The sequence below is a fragment of the Schistocerca americana genome, chromosome 1 (genome assembly GCF_021461395.2).
Source record: "Schistocerca americana isolate TAMUIC-IGC-003095 chromosome 1, iqSchAmer2.1, whole genome shotgun sequence".
In the NCBI taxonomy this organism is placed as follows: Eukaryota; Metazoa; Arthropoda; class Insecta; order Orthoptera; family Acrididae; genus Schistocerca; species Schistocerca americana.
This window is the reverse complement of record NC_060119.1, coordinates 86,495,543-86,521,140: the sequence shown is the minus strand read 5'-3', so window position 1 is coordinate 86,521,140 and position 25,598 is coordinate 86,495,543. Positions and strand designations below refer to the sequence as shown.

General features: G+C 43.6%; 1 protein-coding gene across 1 annotated transcript in view; it reads right to left on the bottom strand.

The window, feature by feature from the left end:
* Positions 1–228: 228 nt before the first annotated feature.
* The window catches only part of LOC124548452 (BTB/POZ domain-containing adapter for CUL3-mediated RhoA degradation protein 3), a 101,446-nt gene continuing 76,076 nt past the window's right edge, over positions 229–25,598 (bottom strand). Inside the window, exon 5 of the mRNA XM_047125176.1 lies at positions 229–1,084. Within this exon, the coding sequence (XP_046981132.1) occupies positions 884–1,084 (201 nt within the window). The 3' untranslated portion in view covers positions 229–883. The remainder of the gene's footprint in view (positions 1,085–25,598) is intronic.

Below are 25,598 nucleotides of genomic sequence, written 5' to 3'. Positions count from 1 at the left end.
GGCTCTGCTCGAATACACTCTTCTCTTCCACTCACCTGGTATAACATTTTGTACCAATATGATTAAACGTCATGATATTTCCATATTGTACATGAAGGAAGTAGTCATATATTCTCTCTCTCTCTCTCTCTCTCTCTCTCTCTCACACACACTCACACACACACACACACACACACACACACACACACAAACACACACACAGCACAGCAATGAAAACATACAACTGAGAACACTTAATAATAATTGTTTTAATGCAGCCATGAGTAACAAAGTTTAGGCACAAAACTGACACAGCATACAAACACAAAGCAATTTCAAACAGCTGACTGCTTCACAACAATTTGGTTATAAGTAATGTATATTAAAATTACAAACATCTTCCTATGTGCACATCATCAACAACAGAATAAATGCATTCAATTCTGGTTCCATGAGCAAATCAATATGGTCAAGGACCCTTAAAACGGGGTACAGGAGAATACTTTTCAGTCAGGGGTACAAAGTCATACTTTAATTGGAAGACCATTCACAGGTAATGTTCCACACAGTCACAGGGTAGTATAGATATGAGCAACTAATTACAGTCTCTTAAATATACCTAAGGATGTGAATAAAGGATTACAGTTTAAATAGTATCTTGATTTGTAAACTTCGATAGTCAGCTCATCGTCCATATGATAATTTTTAGACACCAGACACATACATAATACCTGTAATGACATTTCAGCTATTTCAGCAACAATGAAATTAGTAATAAGTTACTGAAATATTAGACACATTGCATTATCTGCATAATCAAGCATTTTCTCAAGCTCGTGTATGACAGTTTCATGGGTTAATGCAGCCTGCGACCCTTCTTGTGGTGACAAGCTGGTAGCTACCGCTAGATGATATTCTGCTTATTTGAGCGAAGTCTTGCTAGACCCGACCTTTCTTCTTCTTCATCACTTGTGTAGGAGGACATTCCTGCAACTGCTCCTCTTGTGGATGTAGCCTGCATTAGCTCTTGATCAGGTCCTGTACGGTTCTCATACAATAAAATGTTCAAAGTTTCCTCATATATTCGTGCTTCTGGGAATTCAACCTGTAATGCACAAGACAGAAACATCCATTAATTTAAATGTTGCATACGATAAAGCACATATTAACCAAAGATAGACATAAAGAGAGACAAGAACTCACTCTCTTAGATTTCACAGTGAGTGTACTATCATGCAATGTTGTTACTCGGTATAATATAGAGAAGGTACAGTAATACTATATGGATATTTTAAGTAAAGTATGTATGTTGAGAAATATAGTCTATACTGTTTTCATCGTAAGCATACATCTTATGTGAACATTACACCATGTATTCTTCCAAGTTTGCTTGAGAGTCATTGGATTTCATTTCATGTGGAGCAGAAGCCAAGCTGTGTCCACCAGTACAGTCAAGTACAATCATAAGGATACATTTTATGCCGTGTTACATGCACTGACTGACTGACTGACTGACTGACTGGTTGGAAGGCGGGATAAGGGACCACACTACGATGTCATCGGTCCCTTGTTCCTAATAAAACAATGCCACAAGTGTGAGAATAAAACCAACAAAACATATAACACAAAACGGAAAACGGAAAGAAAGGAAAAGCCACAAGAACGAAGGGAAGGCAACGATCACTAAAAGGAACAAAACAGGACAAGAAAACAACACAGAGGTGCTAGAAACAGAAGAGAGTAAAACATGAAAGCAGATTACAGTGGCTGGCCAACCAAGAGAATAAAAAGAGAAAGCCAGCCACTCTGCAACACATTAGAACCTCCACCCTAAAAGCACTAGGGTGGAGGACACAGACGGACAAAGGACATGCGCTAAAACCTACAAAGAAGTATAAAACCCACACTCACAGATAAAACTTAAAACTAAAGCGGCTGTGGAGGCATTGTCACCCAACACCGAAGGCAGGGTGCTGGGAAAGTTAAGCGTGTGCTGCAGAGCAGTTAAAAGTGGGCAGTCCAGCGAGAGGTGGATGACTTGTCACGTGGGAGCCACAGTGACACTGAGTTGGGTCCTTGCAACGGAGTAGATAACCATGCGTTAGCCACGTGTGGCCAATGTGGAGCCAGCAGAGGACAACTGATTCCCTGCGAGAGGCCTGCATGAAAGACTGCGACACATTCATAGTCTCCTTAATGACATACAGTTTGTTGTGCATGCTGTTATGCCATTCCGCCTCCTAAAGCCAGAAAACCCTGCGGTGTAAGACAGAATGCAGGTCAGCTTCGGAGATGCCTATCTCCAGAAGCAGTTTCCACGTCACCTGTTTGGCCAGCCTGTTGCCAAGTTCGTTGCCGCAGATTCCGACGTGTCCTGGGGTACACACAAACACAACGGAATGGGGGATTGTTCCAGGGCATAGATGGACTCCTGAATGGACGCTACCAGAGAGTGGCAAGGGTAGCACTGGTTGACAGCTTGTAGGCTGCTCAATGAGTCAGTACACAGGAGAATAGACTCGCCAGGGCATGAGCAGACATACTCAAGAGCACGAGATATGGCCGCCAGCTCTGCAGTCAAAACACTGCACCCAACTGGCAAGGAGTGCTGCTCAATATGTCCTCCATGAACATATGCAAAGCCTACGTGACCATCAGCCATTGAGCCGTCGGTGTAAACCACTTCAGAGCCCAGGAACATGTCAAGAATCGAGAGGAAGTGACAGCAGAGAGCAGCAGGGTTAACAGAGTCCTTAGAGCCATGCAAAAGGTCCAGACAAAGCTGTGGCCAAGGCGTACACCATGGAGGCGTACGTGAGCGGACCACAAGAAGAGTTGGTAAAGGGAAGGACTCCAGTTCGGAGAGAGGGGACCACACGCGAACCGCAATCGTTAGCCCCGATCTGAGCCGCTGATGTGGGTGATGGACAGCCGTGGGCGGGAAAAGAAGATGGTAATTCGGATGCTCCGGGGAACTATGAATGTGTGCGGCATAACTAGTGAGCAGTTGTGCATGTATGATCTGCAGTGGAGAGACACAATGCAGGTACGCTGGTCACCGGACTCGTCCTAAAAGTTCCTGTCGCTAATCGAACCCCACAGTGGCGCATAGGGTTGAGTAAATGCAATGCTGAACGCGGTGCCAAACCATAAACCACACTCCCATAGTCAATTCAGGATTGGACAAGGAATCTGTAGAGCTGCAGCAGCGTGGAGCGATCTGCACCCCAATTGATGTTGCTCAGGCAACAGAGGGCATTGAGGTGCTGCCAGCACTTCTGCTTAAGCTGACGAAGATGAGGGAGCCAAGTCAATCGAGCATTGAAAACCAGTCCTAGGAATTGATGTGTCTCCACTACAGTGAGTGGATCGTCATCAAGGTAAAGTGTGGGTTCCGGATGAATGGTACGATGCTGACAGAAGTGCATCACACACGACTCTGCGGCTAATGACGAAGCCGTGGGCTAGAGCCCATGACTATGCCTTGTGGATCGCTCCCTGGGGACACCGCTCAGCAACAAAAGTACTGGAGCAGCAGTGCGAAATGCAGAAGTCATCTGCATACAGAGAAGGTGAGACGGAGGACCCAACAGCTGCTGCTAGACCGTTAATGGCCACTAAAAATAGAGAGACCCTCAACACTGAGCCCTGCGGGACTCCATTCTCCTGGATATGGATGGAACTATGCGTGTCACCAACTTGGACATGGAAAGTATGGAGTGACAGGAAGTTTCGGATATAAATCGGGAGTGGTCCCCGGAGACCCCACTCATACAATGTGGCAAGGATATGATGTCGCCAAGTCGTGTCTTATGCTTTAAGTATGTCAAAAAAGGCAGTAATCAGATGTTGCAGTCTGGAAAAGGCTATTCGGATGGCACACTCGATGGACACAAGATTATGAGTGGTGGAAGCCGCCCTGACATAGAGCCAGCAAACCACGTGACTCCAGGACCGAACCCAACCGCCGACGTACCATACATTCCAGCAGCTTACAAAGAACGTTGGTGAGGCTGATGGGCCGTTAGCTATCCACATGAAGTGGGTTTTTACCAGGTTTGAGCACCGGAATGATGGCACTCTCCCACCATTGCGATGCAAAGACGCCTTCGCACCAGATCTGGTTGAAGATGACGAGAAGATGTTGCTTGTAGTCAGATGAGAGATGTTTAATCATCTGGCTGTGTCGGGGCAATGTGCAAGGGCACTGAGGAACTCCCACTCTGTAAATGGGGCGTTATAAGATTCACTGCAGCATGTAATGAATGAGGGGACATTCCCTTCCAGCCACTGTGAGTGTGCGAAAGGCTGGGGGCAATTCTCCAACACAGAGGCTCGAGCAAAGTGCTCGACAAAAGTGTTTGTGTCGGTAGATAACATACTATTTATGGCAACACCGGGAACACCTGTTGGGGTCTGGTACACGAAGAGACTTGGGAAGGTGACATATAGCACCCAATGGTAGAGACTCATCTCTCCCAACACTCTTGCTTCCGTCATTTGATAAGTTGGCGAACGTGGGCACGGAGCTGTTTGAAGGCTATGAGGTGTTCCAGGGAAGAGTGCCGCTTATGCCGCTGTAGATATCGCCGACGCTCCTTATTTGCTTCAGCAACTTCTGGCGACCACCAAGGGACTGCCTTACGCCTCGGGCACCCCACAGAGCGAGGGATCATGTTTTCTGCCGCAGAAACAATTGTTGTAATCACCCGCTCAACCATCACATAAATGTTACCGTGTGGGGCAGATTCAATAGTGACAGCAGAGATGAAAGTTTCCCAGTCCGCCTTGTTTAAAGCCCATCTGAGCTGGCATCCGAGGGCCTGATGCCGGGGCAGTGACAGGAAGATGGGGAAGAGGTCACTACCACACAGGTCGTCATGTGCTCTCCAGTGGATAGATGGGAGAAGTTCTGGGCTAAAAATTGATAAATCAATGGCCGAGTAACTACCATGAGCCACACTGAAACGTGTGACGGCCCCAGTATTTAAGAGGCTGAGGTCGTATTGTGACAGTAAAGTTTTGACATCTCTACCTCAGCCAGTACACATGGTACCACCCCACAAGGGGTTATGGCCATTAAAATCTCCCAGAAGAAGAAAGGTTAAGGAGTTGGTCAATCAGTGAAGCTAAAACATTCAGGGGTACTGCACCATCTGGAGGAAGATATATATTGCAGACAGTTATATCCTGCGTCATCCTGATTCTGACAGCCACAGTTTCAAGAAGGGCTTGAAGGGGCACAGTTTCACTACAGACCGAGTTTAGGACATAAACAGAAACTCCACCTGACACTCGATTATAGTCACTATGGTTCCTGTAATATCCCTTATAGCCACGGAGGGCAGGAGATCGTACTGCTGGGAACCAGGTTTCCTGGAGGGCAATGCAGATAGCAGGTGTAAAGCTTGACAGTTGCCGTAGCTCAGCCAGGTCGTGGAAAAAACCGCCGCAATTCCACTGGAAGACGACATTTTGAGACTGGGAAGGCATGGAACATTCAGTGAGGCAGTTTACGCCTCAGAGTCACCTGCTGCCACCGATTTATTGCCTGAGCAGTCTATATTCATTGTGTCTGAGGATCTGGCGAGGTCTAGGTCCTCAGTGGACGCCAAAATCTCCACCTGATCCTCAGCCACAGAGCTTGTAGGTAGCGGTGGTGTAGGTGCCACCGCAATTTCCTTGATTTTAGGGGTTTTCTTTTTGGATTTATCACGCTGCTCCTTGAGTTTCCTTGGCTGGGAGGACTTCTCTGGCTCAGTCTCCGGGACTGAGGATGAGTGTGAAACCCTATGAGCAGCTGCTTTTGGGCTCTTCAGCCCCTGGCGGGTGTCATCTTTCCTACTATAAGAAACCTGGGAAGGGAGTGACCCAAGGGACCGCTTCCTAGTGAGAGAAGCCGAAGAAAACTTACGCTTCTCCGGCTTAGAAGTGGGAACGGATGTCCCTGATGGTTGGGGGTGTGTTGCTCCCAAAGTAGCAACAGGGAGGGAAATGCCCCCCACCATCAAGGGGGCAGGTGTAGTCTTCCGGCTCTGAGAGGCGACCTGGGTTGGCGGAGCTAATGGTGCCAAAACTGTTGTAGCGGCAGCGTAAGACGATGCAGGTGTTCAAATTTTCTTTTAGCCTCAGTGTAGGTCAGTCTGTCCAGGGTCTTGTACTCCATTATTTTCCTTTCTTTCTGTAGGATCCTGCAGTCAGGTGAGCATGGCGAATGGTGCCCTCCGCAGTTGACACAGATGGAAGGCAGGGCACATGGAGTATTGGGATGTGATGTGCGTCCAGAGTCTCAGCATGTGACACTGGAAGTACAGCGGGAAGACATATGGCCAAACTTCCAGCACTTAAAGCACCACATTGGGGGAGGGACATAGGGCTTTACATCACACAGGTAGACCATCACTTTGACCTTCTCGGGCAACGTATCACCCTAAAAGGTTAAGGTGAAGGCACTAGTGGCAACCTGATTATCCTTTGGATCCTCAATTGGTATTTCTGCTGACAGCCGGCTGTTCATTTATCAATTTGGACCCAGAAACAGCGCATGGCGGCCTGGATGGTCACCCATCCAAGTGCAGACCACACGCGACAGTGCTTAACTTCAGTGATCTCACGGGAACCGGTGTATCCACTGCAGCAAGGCCATTGCCAATCATTTAGTCAGGCAAGTAAAAAACCACAATTCAGGTAGACAAATCAAAAGTACTGATTTCAATGTTCTCCTGTGTTACAAAGGCATTAGAATGTAAATGCTTTACTAAATGTGGTTCTATAGTACCTTGCCTTCTGTCAGCTCCACTTGTTACAGTGGGATCTGCAGTTTTCATGGACAGTAAACCAAAGTGCCTACTTTGAATTTTTACATACACAAATCATTGCAACAGATGTGAGAAGCGATAAGCGCTAGGTCCAGCCGAGGATTTAATCCTGAACCTTTCGGATTGTAGTTCACAATTATCCACGTAGACGTGCAAGCACGTGCGCACACGCACGCACACGTTACATTACTTTTACATCTACAATACCATGACAGGATAATTGTCACTCACTGTAAACATGACACGGTGAGTTGCAGACAGGCACGAAGAAACGACTGTTACAAATAAGCTTTTGGACAAAGCCTTCATCAGAAAAGAAAACCTCACACAAGCATTCATACGTACATGACCACTACTTTAGGCTGCTCTGGTCAGAATGGAACAGAAATGACCTTGGCGTGAATAATGCCCTCCGCCACACACAGCTTGGTGGCTAGTGGAGTATAGATGTAGATGGCAGTAAGGAGGGTCTTCACATTGGAGAATGTGGCTGTGGGTCAGCCAAGTAGTGCCAATGTGTAGCCGACAAAGTAAGTGGATTCCCTGCAAGAAGCATGAATGGAAGAAAGACACGTGGTCATGGTCTCCTTAATTGCCCTCAGTTTGCTTGGAGAGTCCAGGGTGAACCATTCAGAGTTTCAAACAATCAACAGTTGATCAAAGGTCCAGTTCTGGGACCCCCATCTCCAAAATCAGCATACTGGTAGCCAAATTTGCAAGCAGTCAGCATGTTCATTCCCAGAGATCCGATTATGTCCAGGTGTCCACACAAAGACTGACCACCCAGCTTGAAGAATGTCTGAAGGAAGATTCTTGATAGTCATGACTAATGGGTGACAAGGGTAGCATTGGTCTAAAGCCTGAAAGCTGCTCAGGAGTCGCTGCAGATTAGAAGCATCTTGCTGGTGCAAGAACAAGCTTGCTAAGGCTCGTATGATGGCCATCAATTCAGCTGTGAAGACACTGCATCCATTTGGCAAGGAGCATTGTTCACTGCACCTTACATGTGTGTATGTAAAACCCATTCATCCATCGACCATTTAGACATCAGTTTATACCCCTTCCAAACCTGGAAATGCTTCTAGGACAGCCAGGAACAGGTGGCGGAACAGCACTGGTCAGCGTACAGTTGGAGTTCAGAGCAGAGACATTTTTAATTGAACTGCAATCTGACCCCAGTTCTGGGTCTCTGTTTTCCTATTAGGAAAGGACATGGTAGTTTGGATGCTTAGGGGAGCTACAGACATGTATAGCATAACTGAGTAGTAGTTGCTGATCTGTAGTGAAGGGACACAAGCCTCCATGAGTAGGCTGTTTGTAGGGCTGGTTCGAAAGGCTCCTGTTGCAAGTTGGACTCCAACGTGGTATATCAGGTCCAGTGACCGCAATGCCAAGGGGTGGTGCGAAAAACATATGCCAGACTCCCATAATCTAGACGGGACATAGTCAGGTCTTAGCAAAGCTGCAAAAAGGTTAATGTGTTCTGCACCCCAGCTGGGATAATTGAGGCAGTGAAATGTATTAAAGTGTAGCCAGCACCTTTGATTAAGTTGGCGAAGATGGGGAATCCATGTCAGATGGGCATCGAACACCAGCCCCAAAATGTGGTAAGTCTACACCACATTGAGTAACTGGTCGTTGAGGTAAAGTTCTGGTTGTGGATGAACAATATGATGGTGACCAAAGTGCACGACATGAGTCCTCGCAGCAGAAAACTGAAAGCTGTGAGTGGGGGCCCATGACTGCACTTTTCGAATAACTCCCAGCAATTGGCATTCACAACACCCACTCTACAAGAGCAATAGTAAAAGCAAAAATCGACAGCATACAAATAGGGTGATACTGAAGACCCTACAGCTGCTGCTAGACCATTGAAGGCCACAATAAAGAGAAGGACACACAATATGGAGCCCTGTGGGCCTCATTCTCTTGGATATGGGGGGCAGGGGGTACTGTGGGAAGCATCAACTTGAACATGGAAAATATGGTGCAACAAGATGATCTTGGATATGAGGTGTACTGTGGGAAGCATCAACTTCAACGTGGAAAATATGGTGGAACAAGATGATCTGGACAAAAACTGTAAGTGAGCCCCAGAGACCCCACTCATGTGAGGTATTCAGGATGTGATGTCACAAGCCTTCTGTAGGTTGAAGAAGACAGCAATAAGGTGTGTATGTTGGTCAAAAGCTGGATGGGCAGCAGACTCTGGGAAAACCAAATTATCAGTAGAGGAACAGCCTTGGTGTAAACTGTCCTGGGACAGATCCAGAAGGCCCGACACTCAAGGAGCCAACAACGCCACCAGCTCACCATGTGTGTGAGCAACTTACACAGGACAATGGTGAGACTAACTGGGTGATAGTTGTCCACCTCTGAGCGATGCTTACCCAATTTCAGCACTGGGACAGTGGTGCTCTCCACCATTCAGATGTGAGCTCAGCATCACTCCAGATGCTATTAATGATGGTAAGGAGATGATATTGACAATCCACTGATAGGTGTTTGAGCTTTTGGTTGCGGATGTGCTCTGGTCATGGAGCCATATAAGGGCACTAGGGTTGGGCACTGAAGAAATCTCGCTCACTCAATGGAGCATTTTAGGGCTCCAGGTGGTGTGTAGTGCAAGGTAAGTGCAATCACTCAATCCACTGTTTAAGGACACAGAAAGCAGGAATATAGTTCCTAGACACACAGGCTTGAGTATAATGCAGAGCAAAATGTTCAGCTATGGCATCTGCATCAGTAAAAACAGCACTGTTCAAGGAAATACCAAGTACACCTGCAGAGAACTTCTAATCCACAGAGTGGTCCAATGGTTGATACATACCATTCCCAGCATTCTTGCTTCTGTTGTTTTATTGAGTGGCAGACCTGTGCATCAGGCCATTTAAAGCCAATGAGATGTTCAACTGATGGATGCTGCTTATTGTGATGGAGAGCCCACCTACGATCTCTAATTGCTTCGGTGATTTCTGAGGTCCACCAGGGAACTACCCCTCCCGACGGGGAGGGGGTGGGCGGTGGGTTAGGCTGTCCTGAAGAATAGGGGACCACTAAATCGGCTGCTGATAGAATGGCTCCAGTCACATTCTGGGCAGCCTCATCAATGCCTCATTTAGTGGGGAGCTCAGAACGATAGTGGAGGTTAAAGCATTTCAGTTGGCATTGTGGAGAGCCAATCTAGGTGGGACAGGAAGATTGGGAAGTAGTCGCTACCACACAGTAGATAAAAGGGGGGAAGAAAACAGGGCTGCAAATAGAAAGATCAATGGCCGATTAAGTACCACATGCCACAATGAAGTGTGTGGAGGCACCAGTATTCAAGAGACAAGGGTTGAGATCTGTCAGTAGTTTTCAACATCTTTACCATGGCCTGTGAACGTGGTTCCATCCCACAAACGGTTATGGGCATTGAAGTTGGCCAAATTTAGGAACGTGGGGGAAGCAGAGAAACCAATGCAGACAATATGTTCTGAGGCACTACAACATCGGTAGAGAGATAAACATTACAGACAGAAAAATCCTGAAATATCCTTACCCGAACAGCCACAGCCTTGAAAGTTGCGTGAAGAGGCACACATTCTCTATGTATAGAGTTCAGAACAAATGTGAGTACTTCAGCTGACACCCTATTGTAATTGGCATGATTCTTAAAATATCCCTGGTTGCCATGAAAGGCAGGGGTCAGCGTTGCTGGAAACCAAGTTTCTTGAAGGCAACGAAGAAAGCAGGTGAGCATACGAGATGCCACAGCTCAGCCACATGGTGAAAAAAAAACTGCTACAATTCCACTGGAGAATCATGCTGTTGATATACTGTAAGGGCATGAAGGGACAATTGAGGCAACTTATGCCCAGGGTCACCTGCTGCCACTCTGAGACAGGTTGTGTGCTGTGATCTGGAGCCTCGAGAGTCACTGAGATCACTACTGCTGCTGCAGCTGCTGCTGCCGCCGCTGCCACAACAGAAGCAGAACATGTGGGATACAGTGGTGAGGGGGCTACTGTAAATTCCTTAATCTTGGAGGATTGCTTTTTGTCCTTTGTTTAGGGGGCTTGCATAATTGGGAGGACCTCTCCAAAAAACTTCAGGGGCTGAAGAACGTTGTTAAGTCCTACAACCAGCAGCCTGTGGATCCTTCAACCACTGGCTGATATCCAGCTGCAGACCAGCAGATATCTTGTAGGAGTGTCCCTATAGATCCCTTCCTGCCTCAAGAAGCCAGACGAGGATGATGCACCTCCGCCTGAGGGATGGAGATCAGCATCCTCAGTGGGTGGGAAGCCAGTGATCTCAAAGTGAGTGTGGGAGAAGCAGCAGTAGGAGAGCTCCCAACCATCAGGGGGGCAGGCACGGTTGAGCAGCCCTGAGGGCTCACTGTAGGATGCATGATGGAGAAAAGTACCATTGACAGAGAGGGTGATGATGTCATAGTTGTAGAGTATGACATTGTCAAGCGCACAGGATGTAGACGGTCATACTTTTTCTTGGCCTCTTGGTAAGTCACTCAGTCCAGAGTCACATATTCTTGTATTTTTTTCTTTTTGTCTCTCTGAAAGGCAGTGCAATCTCATGAGTAGGGAGAACGGTGCTCTTCACAGTTGACGCAGATGGGGGGAAGATCAGAAGGTATGTTGGCATATAACTGTCATCCGCAATCCCTACGGACTGTTTTGGCATCGCAACAAGAGTGAGTGTGCGCCCAAATTTCAAACACTTGAATCACCACGTACAAGAGGAAGGAGGGAGGGACACAGTTTCACGTAGCAGCATTATACAGTCACCTTGACCTTTTCAGACAATGAATTGCCCTTAAAGGCCAAGGTGTAGGTCCCAGTACCAACTTTATTATCCTTTGCCCCCTATGGACACAACAAAGTGTACACCCCGTCGCTCCAAACTGGTGCGTAGCTCATCATCAGGCTGCATTACACGATTATCCAGAGTGACAATCACTGGAATGTTATCCAGCTTCTGACAAGCAAGCAATGCCCACAACTTGGCAGGGGATGCTGTTTTAATCAAAACTGGCCCACTCTTTATTTTGGAGATGGCTGCAAGTTCCCCTAACTTGTCCTCTACAGTCTCTACAAAGAATAAAGGCTATGTGGAGAATGATGTAGCCAGGGCAGGAAACATTTTGGGTTCGTATTTCTCTGTGTTGAATGAGTTATTTCCTTTGAAAGAGACTGCTGGGGCCATGTGATTGCCAGGGAGAAAGCTCCATCCATTTCATATGCAAGTCATCTGCCATAGTGCTATCCACTCCAAATGGGGGCTCTCCCATGGATGCCTCAAGTTCAGCAACAGCTACCTGGCCTGTAATCCATGCTCGGAGTCCCTGTACCCCATTCATGATGGGCACATACTCCTTGGCACACACTAGGAGGTATCAGCTCAGGAACCAACAGTGTGATTCCTGTGTGATCAGGAGACTACCACCATACAGGTACTTGACGGCCCCACCACAATGGAGTGGCTACTGTACTTGGTTTCGGGCATACTATCTTGTTGGAAAGGAAGGGTGCTAAGTGGAAAGGCACAAAGGTGGAACAGAAATTACATTGGGCAACATTTGTTGCATGATCTATACATCTGAATAATTTGGAAATATGGTGGCAGGTCCACATCTGGACCATGTATTTATTAATGAGAGGGTGTAGAGACTGCCAGAAGTGAAAAGGAAATCCAGGGTTCTAAATCATGTACCAGGTCCAAGTAGGATCTACACCAGAAAGACCATCTGATGGAAAGGCAGAGGAGAAAGAGATACTGGAAGTATAAGCTTGCAACACAGAAAAGGAAGTAGTGCTGCAAAGGCTGGGGCCTTGTGGTAGCCAAGCACCTACTCACGAAAGAGCCCTGAGCCCTGAGGTGACACTTGGTTTGTAGTCATACCAACATAAAAAAAAAAAGCTGAGCAATGAAGACAGCGGATCTGATATATGACATGGCTGCTTTCACAGATGGCCCAGCCTCTGATGCTGTAGGAAAAGCCTGTAATAGGACTGGAATAGGAAGTGCTGGGAGGGTGGACTGGTCAAGTCTTGCGCCTAGTCTTGCACAGGCATTGGGACTGGCATAGGGATGAACTAGGAGGTTGTGAAGGTTGGTTGGAGGACAGAATAGTTCTTTAGGATGGGTGGCGAGGATCTTTGGTAGTATATCCACGATTTGACAGTGTGATGATAGACAGTCAAAATATTGCTGAAGGATGTGGTATTGGGTGAAGAAGGTGGCTTGTTTGTGAAAAACTGCCATAATGAACGGTCACATTTATTGCGCTGATATGTCACAGTCTAGTGCTATGTTTGAGCTCAGTATCTGAATATGTTGGAGCTGTAAGCGTGACTTAGTTTGAAGACATATGTTAAGTTTGCTGTTTCCTTTCTGGGTGTTGGCAAATGCTACAAAGTCCAGTTCCTTTGAGATGGCGTCAGTGTTAGTGCCTTTAATGGTCCATTCCACTCGCCACCAATATTATCAACATTCACAGTAAATTGTGAAATGAAGCCAAAATGCCACAGTTGGTGCAATGAAGCCTTTTCTGGTTTCTGGCACAAACCAAGTGGCTAATGGTTTGTGAGAAGTGTAAAATGTCTACTTTCAAGCATGTGCCTATGCTTTCTGATTGAGGCATATGCTGCAAAAAGCTCGTGGCTATCAGTTGGCCAATTTGTTTGTGAAGGTGATAATTTTTTGCTGAAGAAAGTTAAAGGTTGTCAGTTATGTTGCACACATTGTTGTAACACAGTTATAGTTGCAGTTGATGATGTGTCCACCGCATTGCAAGATGTGCACCAGGAAGAGGATGAGCGAACAATGCAGGCTCTGCACAAGTAGCCAAGAATGCTTTCTTTTCATCAGTCCACTGTATTGTGTCTCCAGATTTAGGTAAATCTTTTAACAGCTCATTGAGAGTGCTGCCAACAATGCACGACAACAAAAACAAAACATCAATAAAAGTGTGTCAAGCCCAAGAAACAGCATAATTCCCATATTGTAATGGACTAGTAAACTGTGAAATATCTTCCACTCCGTATTGAGGTGGCAGGATTCCTCGTGAAGCATACCCTAAGAATTTTTCTTCCATTACCCCAAAACACTAAGGTATGTCCTTGTAGTCTAGTGAACAGTCACTGTAGGTATGCTAGACACTCTACCCCACTGGATGACATCACAACCCAGTCAACAATGTAGACATAACAGAACTCTTAATTCTCTAGTTACTTCATTTATAAAGTGCAGGAAAGTCTGGGTGGTACTGCACAATCCAAATGAGATTTGAACACATTCATAAAGTCTGAATGAGGTGCAAAAGTGGTCTTCGGTGTGGCTTCCAGTGCACACTGGTATATGCTACAAAGACAGGTTGACTGTGAAGAAAACAGTCTTACCATGAATGTGCATAACAAAGTATTCAGTATGTGGCACAGGATACCAGCAGATATTCTTCCCGGCGGTTGAACTATTTCTGCTGGAAGAGCATTGCCACTGAGATGCACGTGTGGAACTCAGTATTTGTACTGCCGTGACTTGGTTAGATATTTCAGTTACTTGTGCTTGTAGTGCTTCTGGGGAAGTATCTGTGCTGGCAGAGATGTTGGCAACACCTGCTGGTGGATATAGCTTGACTACTCAGTCAGCAGTTTGAGCAAGAGTGTCAAGGTCACCAACATATGTGATTACTGCATCTGCAGACAAGCATGACAGCCAATTTTCTGCACAATTTCACTGTTAATTTCGCCATCCAACAGCATGTGAAAATGACCAAGTAGTTGAGACAGTGCACAACTGCAGAGATTTTAGTGTAGATCAATAAACGTTGCTTAACTTCCGACTCAAAGAAGCTCATATTTGATAGTGGTGTATTTTTCAGTGTTAGGTAGCAAAGCTATGTCATCTTACTTCCACAGCCACTTGCTCATTAAGTGCAGCTACCCCATAATTATATTCAGTTTTGTCTGAGGTGACGTGGCCCAAAATAAATTGGCTCTCAAACTGGATGACCTGGAAAGAGAGGTTTCCCTGCTATTGGTTGAAGAATCACATCTGCCACTGACAATCAGTGCTTGAGAGATTCTGTATGTTTGTCACAACAGGCATCAGTCATGTGGGTGGCATGGTTGATGAAAAAACTTACATAAGATGCATTTTATAATTTTGGAGTATGATTCAGTTTTTCCAGTGTCCTGTGAAATTGTTCCAGTGCACGATAAGAAACTCAAGGTACAAAATGTCCAGTGTAAATACAATTTATTTGAAACATCCTGGCAGATTAAAACTGTGGCCTGGACCAAGAGTCAAACTCAGGACCTTTGCCTTTTGTGGGCAAGTTCTCTTGTGACTGAGCTACCCAAGCACGACTCATGGCTTGGCCTCACAGCTCTACATCTGCCAGTATCTCATCTCCTCCAGTACCTCCATGAGGTACTGGTGGAAGTAAAGCTGCGACGACAGCTCATGCTTGGGTAGCTCAGACAGAAGAGTATCTGATTGCAAACGGCAAAGGTCCCAAATTCAAGTCTCAGTCCGGCGCACAGTTGTAACCTGCCAGGAAGTTTTATATTAGCCCACACTCCACTGCAGTGTGAAAATTCATTCTTGACACAATATATTTGTTTAATATGATGTAAGTGATTAATTAAAATGCATAATTGTAAGACTGCAAGAAGCATCTTTATCATTTGTTTGCAAATCAGATGGAGTGTGAAGAATCAGAATTTACACTGCAAAACTGTAAGCCTGGAGATACTGGAAGGTCTTAGATAGATTATATAATGGTAAGACAGAGATTCAGGAACCAGGTTTTAAACTGTAGGACATTTACAGAGCCAGATATGGACTCTGACCACAATCTACTGGTTATGAACTGTAGATTAAAACTGAAGAAACTGCAAAAAGGTGGGAATTTGAGGAGATGGGACCTGGATAAACTGCGAGAACCAGAGGTTGTAGAGAGCTTCAGGGAGAGCATTAGGAAACAATTGACAAGAATGGGGGAAACAAATACAGTAGAAGAAGAAGAAGAAGAAGAATGGGCAGCTTTGAGAGATGAAATAGTGAAGGTAGCAGAGGATCATGTAGGTAAAAAGATGAGGGCTAGTAGAAATCCTTGGGTAACAGAAGAGATATTGAATTTAATTGATGAAAGGAGAAAATATAAGAATGCAGTAAATGAAGCAGGCAAAAAGGAATACAAACATCTCAAAAATGAGATCGACGGGAAGGGCAAAATGGCTAAGCAAGGACGGCTGGAGGACAAATGTAAGGATGTAGAGGCGCATATCACTAGCGGTAAGGTTGATACTGCCTACAGGAAAATTAAAGAGACCTTTGAAGAAAAGAGAACCACTTGCATGAATATCAAGAGCTCAGATAGAAGCCCAGTTCTGAGTAAAGAAGGGAAAGCAGAAAGATGGAAGGAGTATATAGAGGGTCTATACAAGGGCTATGTTCTTGAGGACAATATTATAGAAATGGAAGAGAATGTAGACGAAGATGAAATAGGAGATATGATACTGTGTGAAGAGTTTGACAGAGCACTGAAAGACGTAAGTTGAAACAAGGCCCCGGGTGTAGACAACATTCCATTAGAACTACTGACACCTGTGGGAGAGCCAGGCCTAACAAAACTCTACCATCTAGTGAGCAAGAGGTATGAGGCAGTCGAAATACCCTCAGACTTCAAGAATAATGTAACAATTCCAATCCCAAAGAAAGAAGGTGTTGACAGATGTGAAAATTACCGAACTATCAGTTTAATAAACCACAGCTGCAAAATACTAACACGAATTCTTTACAGACGAATGGAAAAACTGGTAGAAGCTGACCTCAGGGAAGATCAGTTTGGATTCCGTAGAAATGTTGGAACACGTGAGGCAATACTGACCCTACGGATTATCATAGAAAATAGATTAAGGAAAGGCAAACCTACATTTTTAGCATTTGTAGACTTAGAGAAAGCTTTTAACAATGTTGACTGGAATACTCTCTTTCAAATTCAGAAGGTGGCAGGGGTGAAATACAGGGAGCGAAAGGCTATTTACAATTTGTACAGAAACCAGATGGCAGTTATAAGAGTTGATGGACATGAAAGGGAAGCAGTGGTCGAGAAGGGAGTGAGACAGGGTTGTAGCCTATCCACGATGTTATTCAATCTGTATATTGAGCAAGCAGTAAAGGAAACAAAAGAAAAATTTGGAGTAGGAATTAAAACCCATGGAGAAGAAATAAAAACTTTGAGGTTTGCCGATGACATTGTAATTCTGTCAGAGACAGCAAAGGGCATGGAAGAGCAGCTGAACGGTATGGGCAGTGTCTTGAAAAGATGATAGACATCTACAGAAGCAAAATGAGGCTAATGTAATGTAGTCGAATTAAATCGGGTGATGCTGCAGGAATCAGATTAGGCAATGAGAGGCTTAAAATAGTAAATGAGTTTTGCTATCTGGGGAGCAAAATAACTGATGATGGTTGAAGTAGAGAGGATATAAAATGTAGACTGTAAATGGCAAGGAAAGCGTTTCTGAAGAAGAGAAATTTGTTAACATCGAGTATAGATTTAAGTGTCAGGAAGTCGTTTCTGAAAGTATGTGTATGGAGTGTAGCCATGTATGGAAGTGAAACGTGGACGATAAACAGCTTAGACAAGAAGAGAATAGAAGCTTTCGAAATGTGGTGCTACAGAAGAATGCTGAAGATTAGATGGGTAGATCACATAACTAATGAGGAAGTATTGAACAGAATTGGAGAGAAGAGAAATTTGTGGCACAACTTGACTAGGAGAAGGGATCGGTTGGTGGGGCATATTGTGAGGCATCAAGAGATCACCAATTTAGTATTGGAGGGCAGTGTGGACAGTAACAATCATAGAGGGAGACGAAGAGATGAATACACTAAACAGATTCAGAAGGATGTAGATTGCAGTAGGTACTGGGAGATGAACCTTGCACAGGATAGAGTAGCATGGAGAGCTGCATCAAACCAGTCTCAGGACTGAAGAACACAACAACAACAACTCATATATTTTATTCCATAAGCCTAGGTATCGCAGATGTTAAGAAATGTATTTTTGAGTCGTGTCTGTAATTGTTTTCCCATAACTTCCAAATGAATATCAAAGTTGTATTAACCGTGAAATTCAGATTTTTATCTGGTCCCCCAACAAAGATATTGCAGGTTACAAAATGGAAAAAAAAAAATCCATTTTTTTTTAATAGCGTGTTTTTAAGTGTAAGCTGCTCACCACTGATACTGTATAATACAGTGTAATAGCAGAAAAAATATTAAATCTGAGAAATTAATCTTTCTTTGGAAAACTACTGTTCAAAAATTGAGTTTTTTTAAATTTGTGGCTGATGACTTTGAACTATTAAAAATATATTAAAGAATAGATTCAGCTAAGTGATAATGATGTTAATTTGTAGCCCAGAGTGTGTTGAACTAAATGCATTTTATCTGAAAGGCTTAGAACAATCCACTACTGAATAATTGTAAAAAATGTAGACACTTGAAAATATGGAAAAATGTATGCGGCCTGGAACAAATATGGCTGCCATTTCAAAATAATAAACAACAATTTTTTTTAAAAGTGTTTTTGTGATTACTAAACATTGGGGAATTCACCCAGGAAATATAAAATTTTTCTGCAATGGTCAAGCAACCGATTAGTTTTTTCTTTGACTACTTGGTATGGTCTGACCCGACTGGGAAGAAGGTACTTTGGATCTCAGCTGACAACACCACATCCTAGACTATAGAGGCAGTCATAATACATACAGTGAATAAGAAAATGAGATATTTACTCATTCGATAATTTACTAGGAATGTGGAAGAAACTGGCGTCCACAATGTTACGTTATCCTTGATTATTCCACAACAAGAAGCTATTTAATAAAACCATTACGTACCATATGGTGCAGATACAATTTCTGTCAGGGTCTGATGTGCAACCTTGGTGAAACCACTACAGCCATTTCACTTTGGATGTATTTACCAACTTTCAGCCCACACCACAATTCAAAGGGATATTTTTTTGCATTGGAAAACCAAACTCTTCATCACACCCTCATGAAGTAATTTAGTTTGGTTTCTTACTGCACCATTATGTTAAACTCAGTTCTGTGCATGTAGAATATTCTGTGGCATCCCCTGAGCCATACATTTCCATGGCACTGGAAGATATTTCCTAAGATCAGATTATTTTGTGTATTGCTTACCAGTGTGAGGTGCAGCAACAGCATTTATACAGACACCATCCATGGGGGCAGCAGAAATTGTTTGGCCCCAATATTAGGCAGAGTAGCAACAGCTGATGCTGTTTGTCCCACAGTTCTGAAACTCACAGCTGTCACTGTTATTCCCTCATACCAGCACCTCTCTCCACACTGTCCCTGGGCCACAATCAGACTCTGCCTCCAACCATAAGCATCCTGCCTGCTGGCCACTTCTTCACATTGACACCCTGCGTGTATCCTCTGGCACCACTCTAGTCACAATGACAATGTCAGAGTGCCACACCATGAGTTCACTACAGCCGGTAGCTACAGTATTTCCCTGCCTACACTCAACCCCCCTCATAGCCAGCCTTTGCCGATGTGGTCCTCATCTGGCTGTCTTCACTCACTTGGTCAATGGCCAAAAACTACAAGGAATCAATGAAGTAATGGAAAATGTTTGTGGAATGTGGTGTATCAGATATATTGACACACAACTTTTGTTCCAGCATTTACTCAATATGAATAAGAAGCACAATGTCCTTATTGAATTTGTTTTTAGTCTCTTATAGAGCCACAACAATTTATCAAGTAAATGTAAAAATCTTAGTAAGCTTGGAACCGAGCATATTTTTACTATGAAAGCTCCTAGGTTTCATGAACACTTTAACTAAATGCAGAGTAAAGAGTTTTGTCTCAGTTTCTGGGCTCTTCCCCATTGTTAACAGTGACATATGGACACATTCTCACAATTTACTTTGTAGTAATAGCATTGCCTGAAATTAATTAGTTTCTAAATTTCAACAAAAATTTAATGAGGATCATCTATATTTTGTGATGGTACAAAATCAGGTGTCATAAATACATCATGAGGACCAGCACCTATGGCACAACAGCTGTGTATAATTAAGTATGGCTTGATGTTATTTATTAATTTATCTGATGGAATTACAATTTCCTTGAGACATATGAGTCTCAACTTTATCTTAAATAATAATAATAATAATAATAATAATAATAATAATAATAGAAGCTGAAAAGATGAATTAAAATTTGTGTCACAGCCAGGACATGAGCCTGGACCTCCTGCTTACTAGGCAGATGTGCTAACCATCACATTACTGTAGTAGTATGGCCAACAAGCTGCACGAACTACCATAGTCCAATGCCCTCCCCAACACAAACTTCACTGAAGGCGAGAATTGAAGTCTGTTAGGGAGGTCATTAGACTGGGGTAGTCTGTCCAACCAAACTGCTATAGTGTTGTGATGGTTATTGTATTTATTAGAATCTAAGCCGCACCTGAAAGAGAGACTCGAAATCAAGGAAAAAAAATTTTCCTGAATTTACGTCACACCTGAAATTTGTGACTCGAAATTCAAGGGGAGAGAAAAGTTTTAGACCGCACCTCCAAATCGAAAGGAAGTTAGTCCATTGTAGCATGAGAGACAATTTAGGTCCAATGGATGAAGATACAGCTACAGTAGTTTGGTTCGAGTCATAAGCTTAGCAGTTGAGCTTTACCAGGTAGCCATTGCTATGTGTCAGGCACTCCATCTGTATTTATACGGGCACCATTCCTTTTTCATGTGCTATGTCTGGGTTGAATCGATTGCTTATTTTGCTTTGATCCGGTAAGTGCTGTTCTCTTTGTTATAGGTGTTTGCGTCACTCTAACAAGGGGAGGCCGCCAATTGTGAAATTCAGATTCGATTCATACTGCGCATAATAAAAGCTCATGGCCAGAGGTGTAGTGTGGCAAAGCACCAAGATGCACTTCTCAGCCGTTGTTCAGCCCATTCAACATCTGTCATTCAAGTGTAACGAGCAAGTAACGGAGTTTATATTTCATACCTGCCACAGCAAATTTGTGTTCGTGGGGTCTCTATTCTAATTCGAACGTTTGACTTACGCTATACGTATTCGTTTCGGAATATCGTTTCTATGTCTTCCGTTAACTATGCTTGGTTAACATTATGAATACAATTAATAACATTTGTCAAACACAACTTTGTTTGCGGAAAACTTAATGGCGCTTACCGCTGCGCCACGACGCTGTAGAGAATTATTAATCGTAGAGAGTATTTCACTGCAACGGTTTCTTTTAACTGTCGATTTTCTCGACAACGGCTGAGAAGTGCATCTTGGTGCTTTGCCACATTACACCTCTGGCCATGAGCTTTTATTATGCGCAGTATGAATCAAATCTGAATTTCACAATTGGCGGCCTCCCCTTGTAAGCTGAAAATGCATTATTGTGCTGTGTCATGCATTGTTTGTCGCATTCTGATAATGAGTGTTTACGACCTGTCGCCGCTCGCGGCATGGCTTGCTTTTGTGCGCGCTACCGCCGCTTACAATAAAAAAAAGAGAGGAATTGTCTCATTAGTGAAATAATGGCAAGAGACTGCTATTTGTTGTTACTTACACTGCTGCTTTCTTTGATAACAAGAACAAATAATAGACTGTGTATGATAGAAGATGTTCTGAACGAGACTTTAGCGAAAATTTTTCTCCGTTTGAAAATGTTTGCAGACACCTCTTTAGTACATTACATTCTGCACAGAAATTAGTCATCTTAGATTTAAAAAATCTAGTCAGTTGCCATGCTTCATTTCTGACTATCACTATTCAGCATAAGAATAATACAAATATAAACATGACACGATATGTATATTCTTCTGCGTTTGCTGTTGTCTCACTCTAGTTTCATAGTTTATTAGGCAGACAGGATTTAAATGTGATAACAGCAAACACGAAAGGATACATGGCATAATGTTTACATTCGTATTATTCTTATGGTGAAAAGAATACTGCATGTGAGTCATGATTCACAAACGTTCCTATTAGCAACCACCTTTTGTCACAGGTACGAAAAAATTCAGAATGTAGAGTTGGCCATATTGACAAATATCCCAAACAGTCTTGCCAGTCAGATTTTCATAGTAGATTTTTAGTGATGACTTCAAATTCAGAGTGTGTTGTTGTTGTCATCGTCATCTTCTTCAGTCCGTAGACTGGTTTTATGCAGCTCTCCATGCTTTTCTATCCTGTGCAATGCAGAGTAGCAACCCTTATAAAAAAAGAATGAAAATAACTTAGAAATTAAACACTGAAATTTAAAACAAAATTTTATTAGGTTTGTGATACATCTTATGTGAAATGTTTAAAATATCACTCATGATTTTGAATCACTATCACTCGATTCTTTGTTGCTCACTGCTTCATACAGAGCATTGTTCTCTGTACCATCTAGTGCATTGGATATCGAACATTTTTTTAAATGCTTGTTGCACAGTCTGATTTGGAACACACTTCCATGCATCATAAATGCATTGGCACATTTGCGACAAGCTTGCGCGTTTTACATGTCCTGTTGGTGTCAGTTGTCTGTTGCTTTTCGAAAGCCAGTCTGTGTATATGCGTTTGAGCTTGTCCTTAAATGGTTTATTCAGACAGACATCAAGTGGTTGCAGAATTGACATCTCACCTGGAACTACTGCCAAGTCCGTTTTGCTTTCTCCTAATTTTTGTTTTACTGCAGGTGTTGTATGGCCTGTGTACGCATCTAATACCAGCAGACTGCGTAAACCAAGCATTGCACCAGGACAACAATTCCACACACGCCTAATCTATTCCAGCATCATGTCCTCCGAAAACCACCCAGTTTCGTTTGCTCGTACAATTACAGTTTTTGGAAACACTTCCGATTTTGGTAAAGTCTTCCACTTGAAAACTATGAATGGGTGTAATTTACGTCCATCTGCTGTGCAAGCCAGCATGACAGACATCTGCTTTTTTTCACCCCCTGATGTAAGAACACTTATGCCTTTCTTTCCTTTGGCATCAATTGCACAATTTGATGGCATGTCAAAATATAAGGGAGTTTGGTCAGCATTTGATATCTGACCAAGAAGGTATTGCTTTTCTGTGCGCCGTCTGATTACGAAGCGCTGAAATTCCACAAGTTTTTCTTCATAATTCTTCAGCAGCTTCTGTACACCTGAAGTTCGCCTCCGAAGTCAAAAACCCCAGCGCTTCATAATTCTTCAACAGCTTTTGTACACCTGAAGTTCGCCTCCGAAGTCAAAAACCCCAGCGCTTCATAAACAGATCAATCCAGCTGCGACTAGCCTTAAATTTTTCGATTTTTTTCTCTCTAGCAATTTCATGTGCATTAAGTTTTAAAATTTCAGCATTCACAGGCAGGAATTTCTGACGCTGTTGCTTAACAGATTCATTTAAAATCACGTCTAGTGCATGATATCGGCCACACTTTGGCCCACTAAATGCTTTCCTGCTACTTGAACATTCAAATAATTTCTCTCTCTGCAGTTGCCATCGCCTGATCTCTCTCTGCAGTCGCCATCGCCTGACGTTGCTCTCATCAATCCTGTATTGCAGACCTGCAGCACAATTAGAACTTTGTTCCGAAAAAGAAATAACCCCCCCCCTCTTTTGAATTTGGCACTATAATGAAAGTGCTTCAAAAATGGTTCACTAACACCAACAAGCACTGCACTATAATGAAAGTGCTTCAAAAATGGTTCACTAACACCAACAAGCACTTCACAAACTTCCACAATGCAACAGGTGCCGCTTCGTGAAATCTTAATGAGCCCCAGTATATCAACTCGTGCAACAATCCTAAAGCCTTGTGCATTGTTGGTATTTTTGTGTAAAGAAATTTATTATTGTTGCTACGAATATTTGAAAGGCTGCTACATTCAAAGACAAACAATACGGAATTTCTATTTACTTCGTTGGATAATGTATGAAAATGCAGTGGTCAAAACTCCGGGCAGAGAAAAAAGGCTCGTCTTCTACCTTTTTTTTTAATTTATTTACTGACGCAGAGATTTTGGCGCCAGTATTTATCTTTGTGCCTGCAAAACACACCTATGTAGCGCTACATAAACGGTAGAAGTTAGGTGCCGCCACAACTACCAACATTTTTCAGAACTTCCGCTTACTTTGCACTCGATTTTAAGCCGCAGGTGGTTTTGTGGATTACGAAAACCGGAAAAGAACTGCGACTTAGATTTGAGTAAATACAGTAGCACATCTGCCTAGTAAGCACGAGATCCGGGTTCAAGTCCTGGCTGTGGCACAAATTTTAACTCATCTCTTTAGCTTCTATCATTATTGAAAATTGTTTATTAGTATTCACGAATTAATGAAGAATCAAGCTGTTAAGGAAATTATGTTAGCTCTATAGATGAATGTACTTGTGATATTGTATTCATATCGATGAGCCAAAACACCATGACCACTTGCTTAATAGCGTGTTGATCACCCTTTGAGCCAAAATACAGCAGCAATTCTGCATGCCATCGATTTGGCAAGCACTTCACTCGTTTACAGACGGATGTGGCACCAGATGTCTACAGACAGATCATGCAATACGAATAAATTTTGGTTTATGGGTGTGGAGTTGGTGTCTAGTAGCATCCCTGATGTGTTTCATTGGCTTCAGATTTGGTGGCCAACAACACAAAACGATTATCAAGCTTCTCGAATCACTCCAGCTCAATTCTTGACCTGTGACATTGGCAGTTATTCTGCCCGTCAATGCCTTCACCACTGGAGAAGACATCAGGCATGAAGATGGTCCACAATAATGCTCATGTAGTCCACAGCTATCGTGGTGCCTCTAATTACTACCACAGGTCCATGAAAGCAGAGGTGAATTACCTCCATAGCATATTACTGCCCCACGGCCTATGTCTGTGGTCCAGCGCAAGTTTCAAACAGCTGTTCACCTGAATGATGGTGTATTCAGACATCACCGTGGACCTGGTGCAACAAGGAACATGATTCATCTGACCAGGTGACATGTAGCCACTAATCCAAGGTCCAAACTCAATGACTCCATGGCACTGAAATATGTTGTTGGGTCAACATGGGAACACACAGGACTTGTCTGCTGCAGAGCCCAATGTTTCACCATCTTTGTTGAACAGTGTGCCCCAAAACACTTGTGGATGCGCCAGCATTGTAATTTGCCATCAGATCTGACAAAGATTGCCTCTGACCTCCATGACCTGTGATGAAGTGTAGATGCTCAATACCTTTTTACCAACTCGTGGTTTCACCATTCTTCAAACACTTTCCACAGATGCTCATGACAGTAGCACGAGAATAGTTTCGAGCCGTTACTGTTAGTCCATCTGACACCATGCAGAGGCGTAGGCGTGTGTGTGTGTGTGTGTGTGTGTGTGTGTGTGTGTGTGTGTGTGTGTGTGCGCGCGCGCGCGCGCGCGGGCGCTGTAGTCAAACAGGGGTTACTCCAAAAGTGGGCAATCTTTTTTGTGCACTTAACAACTCAATACTTCTGCTTTCCAGTGAGTGGTACCCTTTATCAATGTCACTATGTCAGTGGATTTCCCAATCTGTGGCCTTTATAGTCGCTAAAATGATTCCCATTCTTTTCTGCTCTGCTTATATAATTTCTTTACCACACCACATGCCCTGAACCCTACTAGGTGGCATTCAAATTCACTGTGGATTTTGATCACAATCTTCGGGCTCATTAATGTATTCTGTAGGTGAAATGAGGAGCAATAAGCTCTTCTAAAGA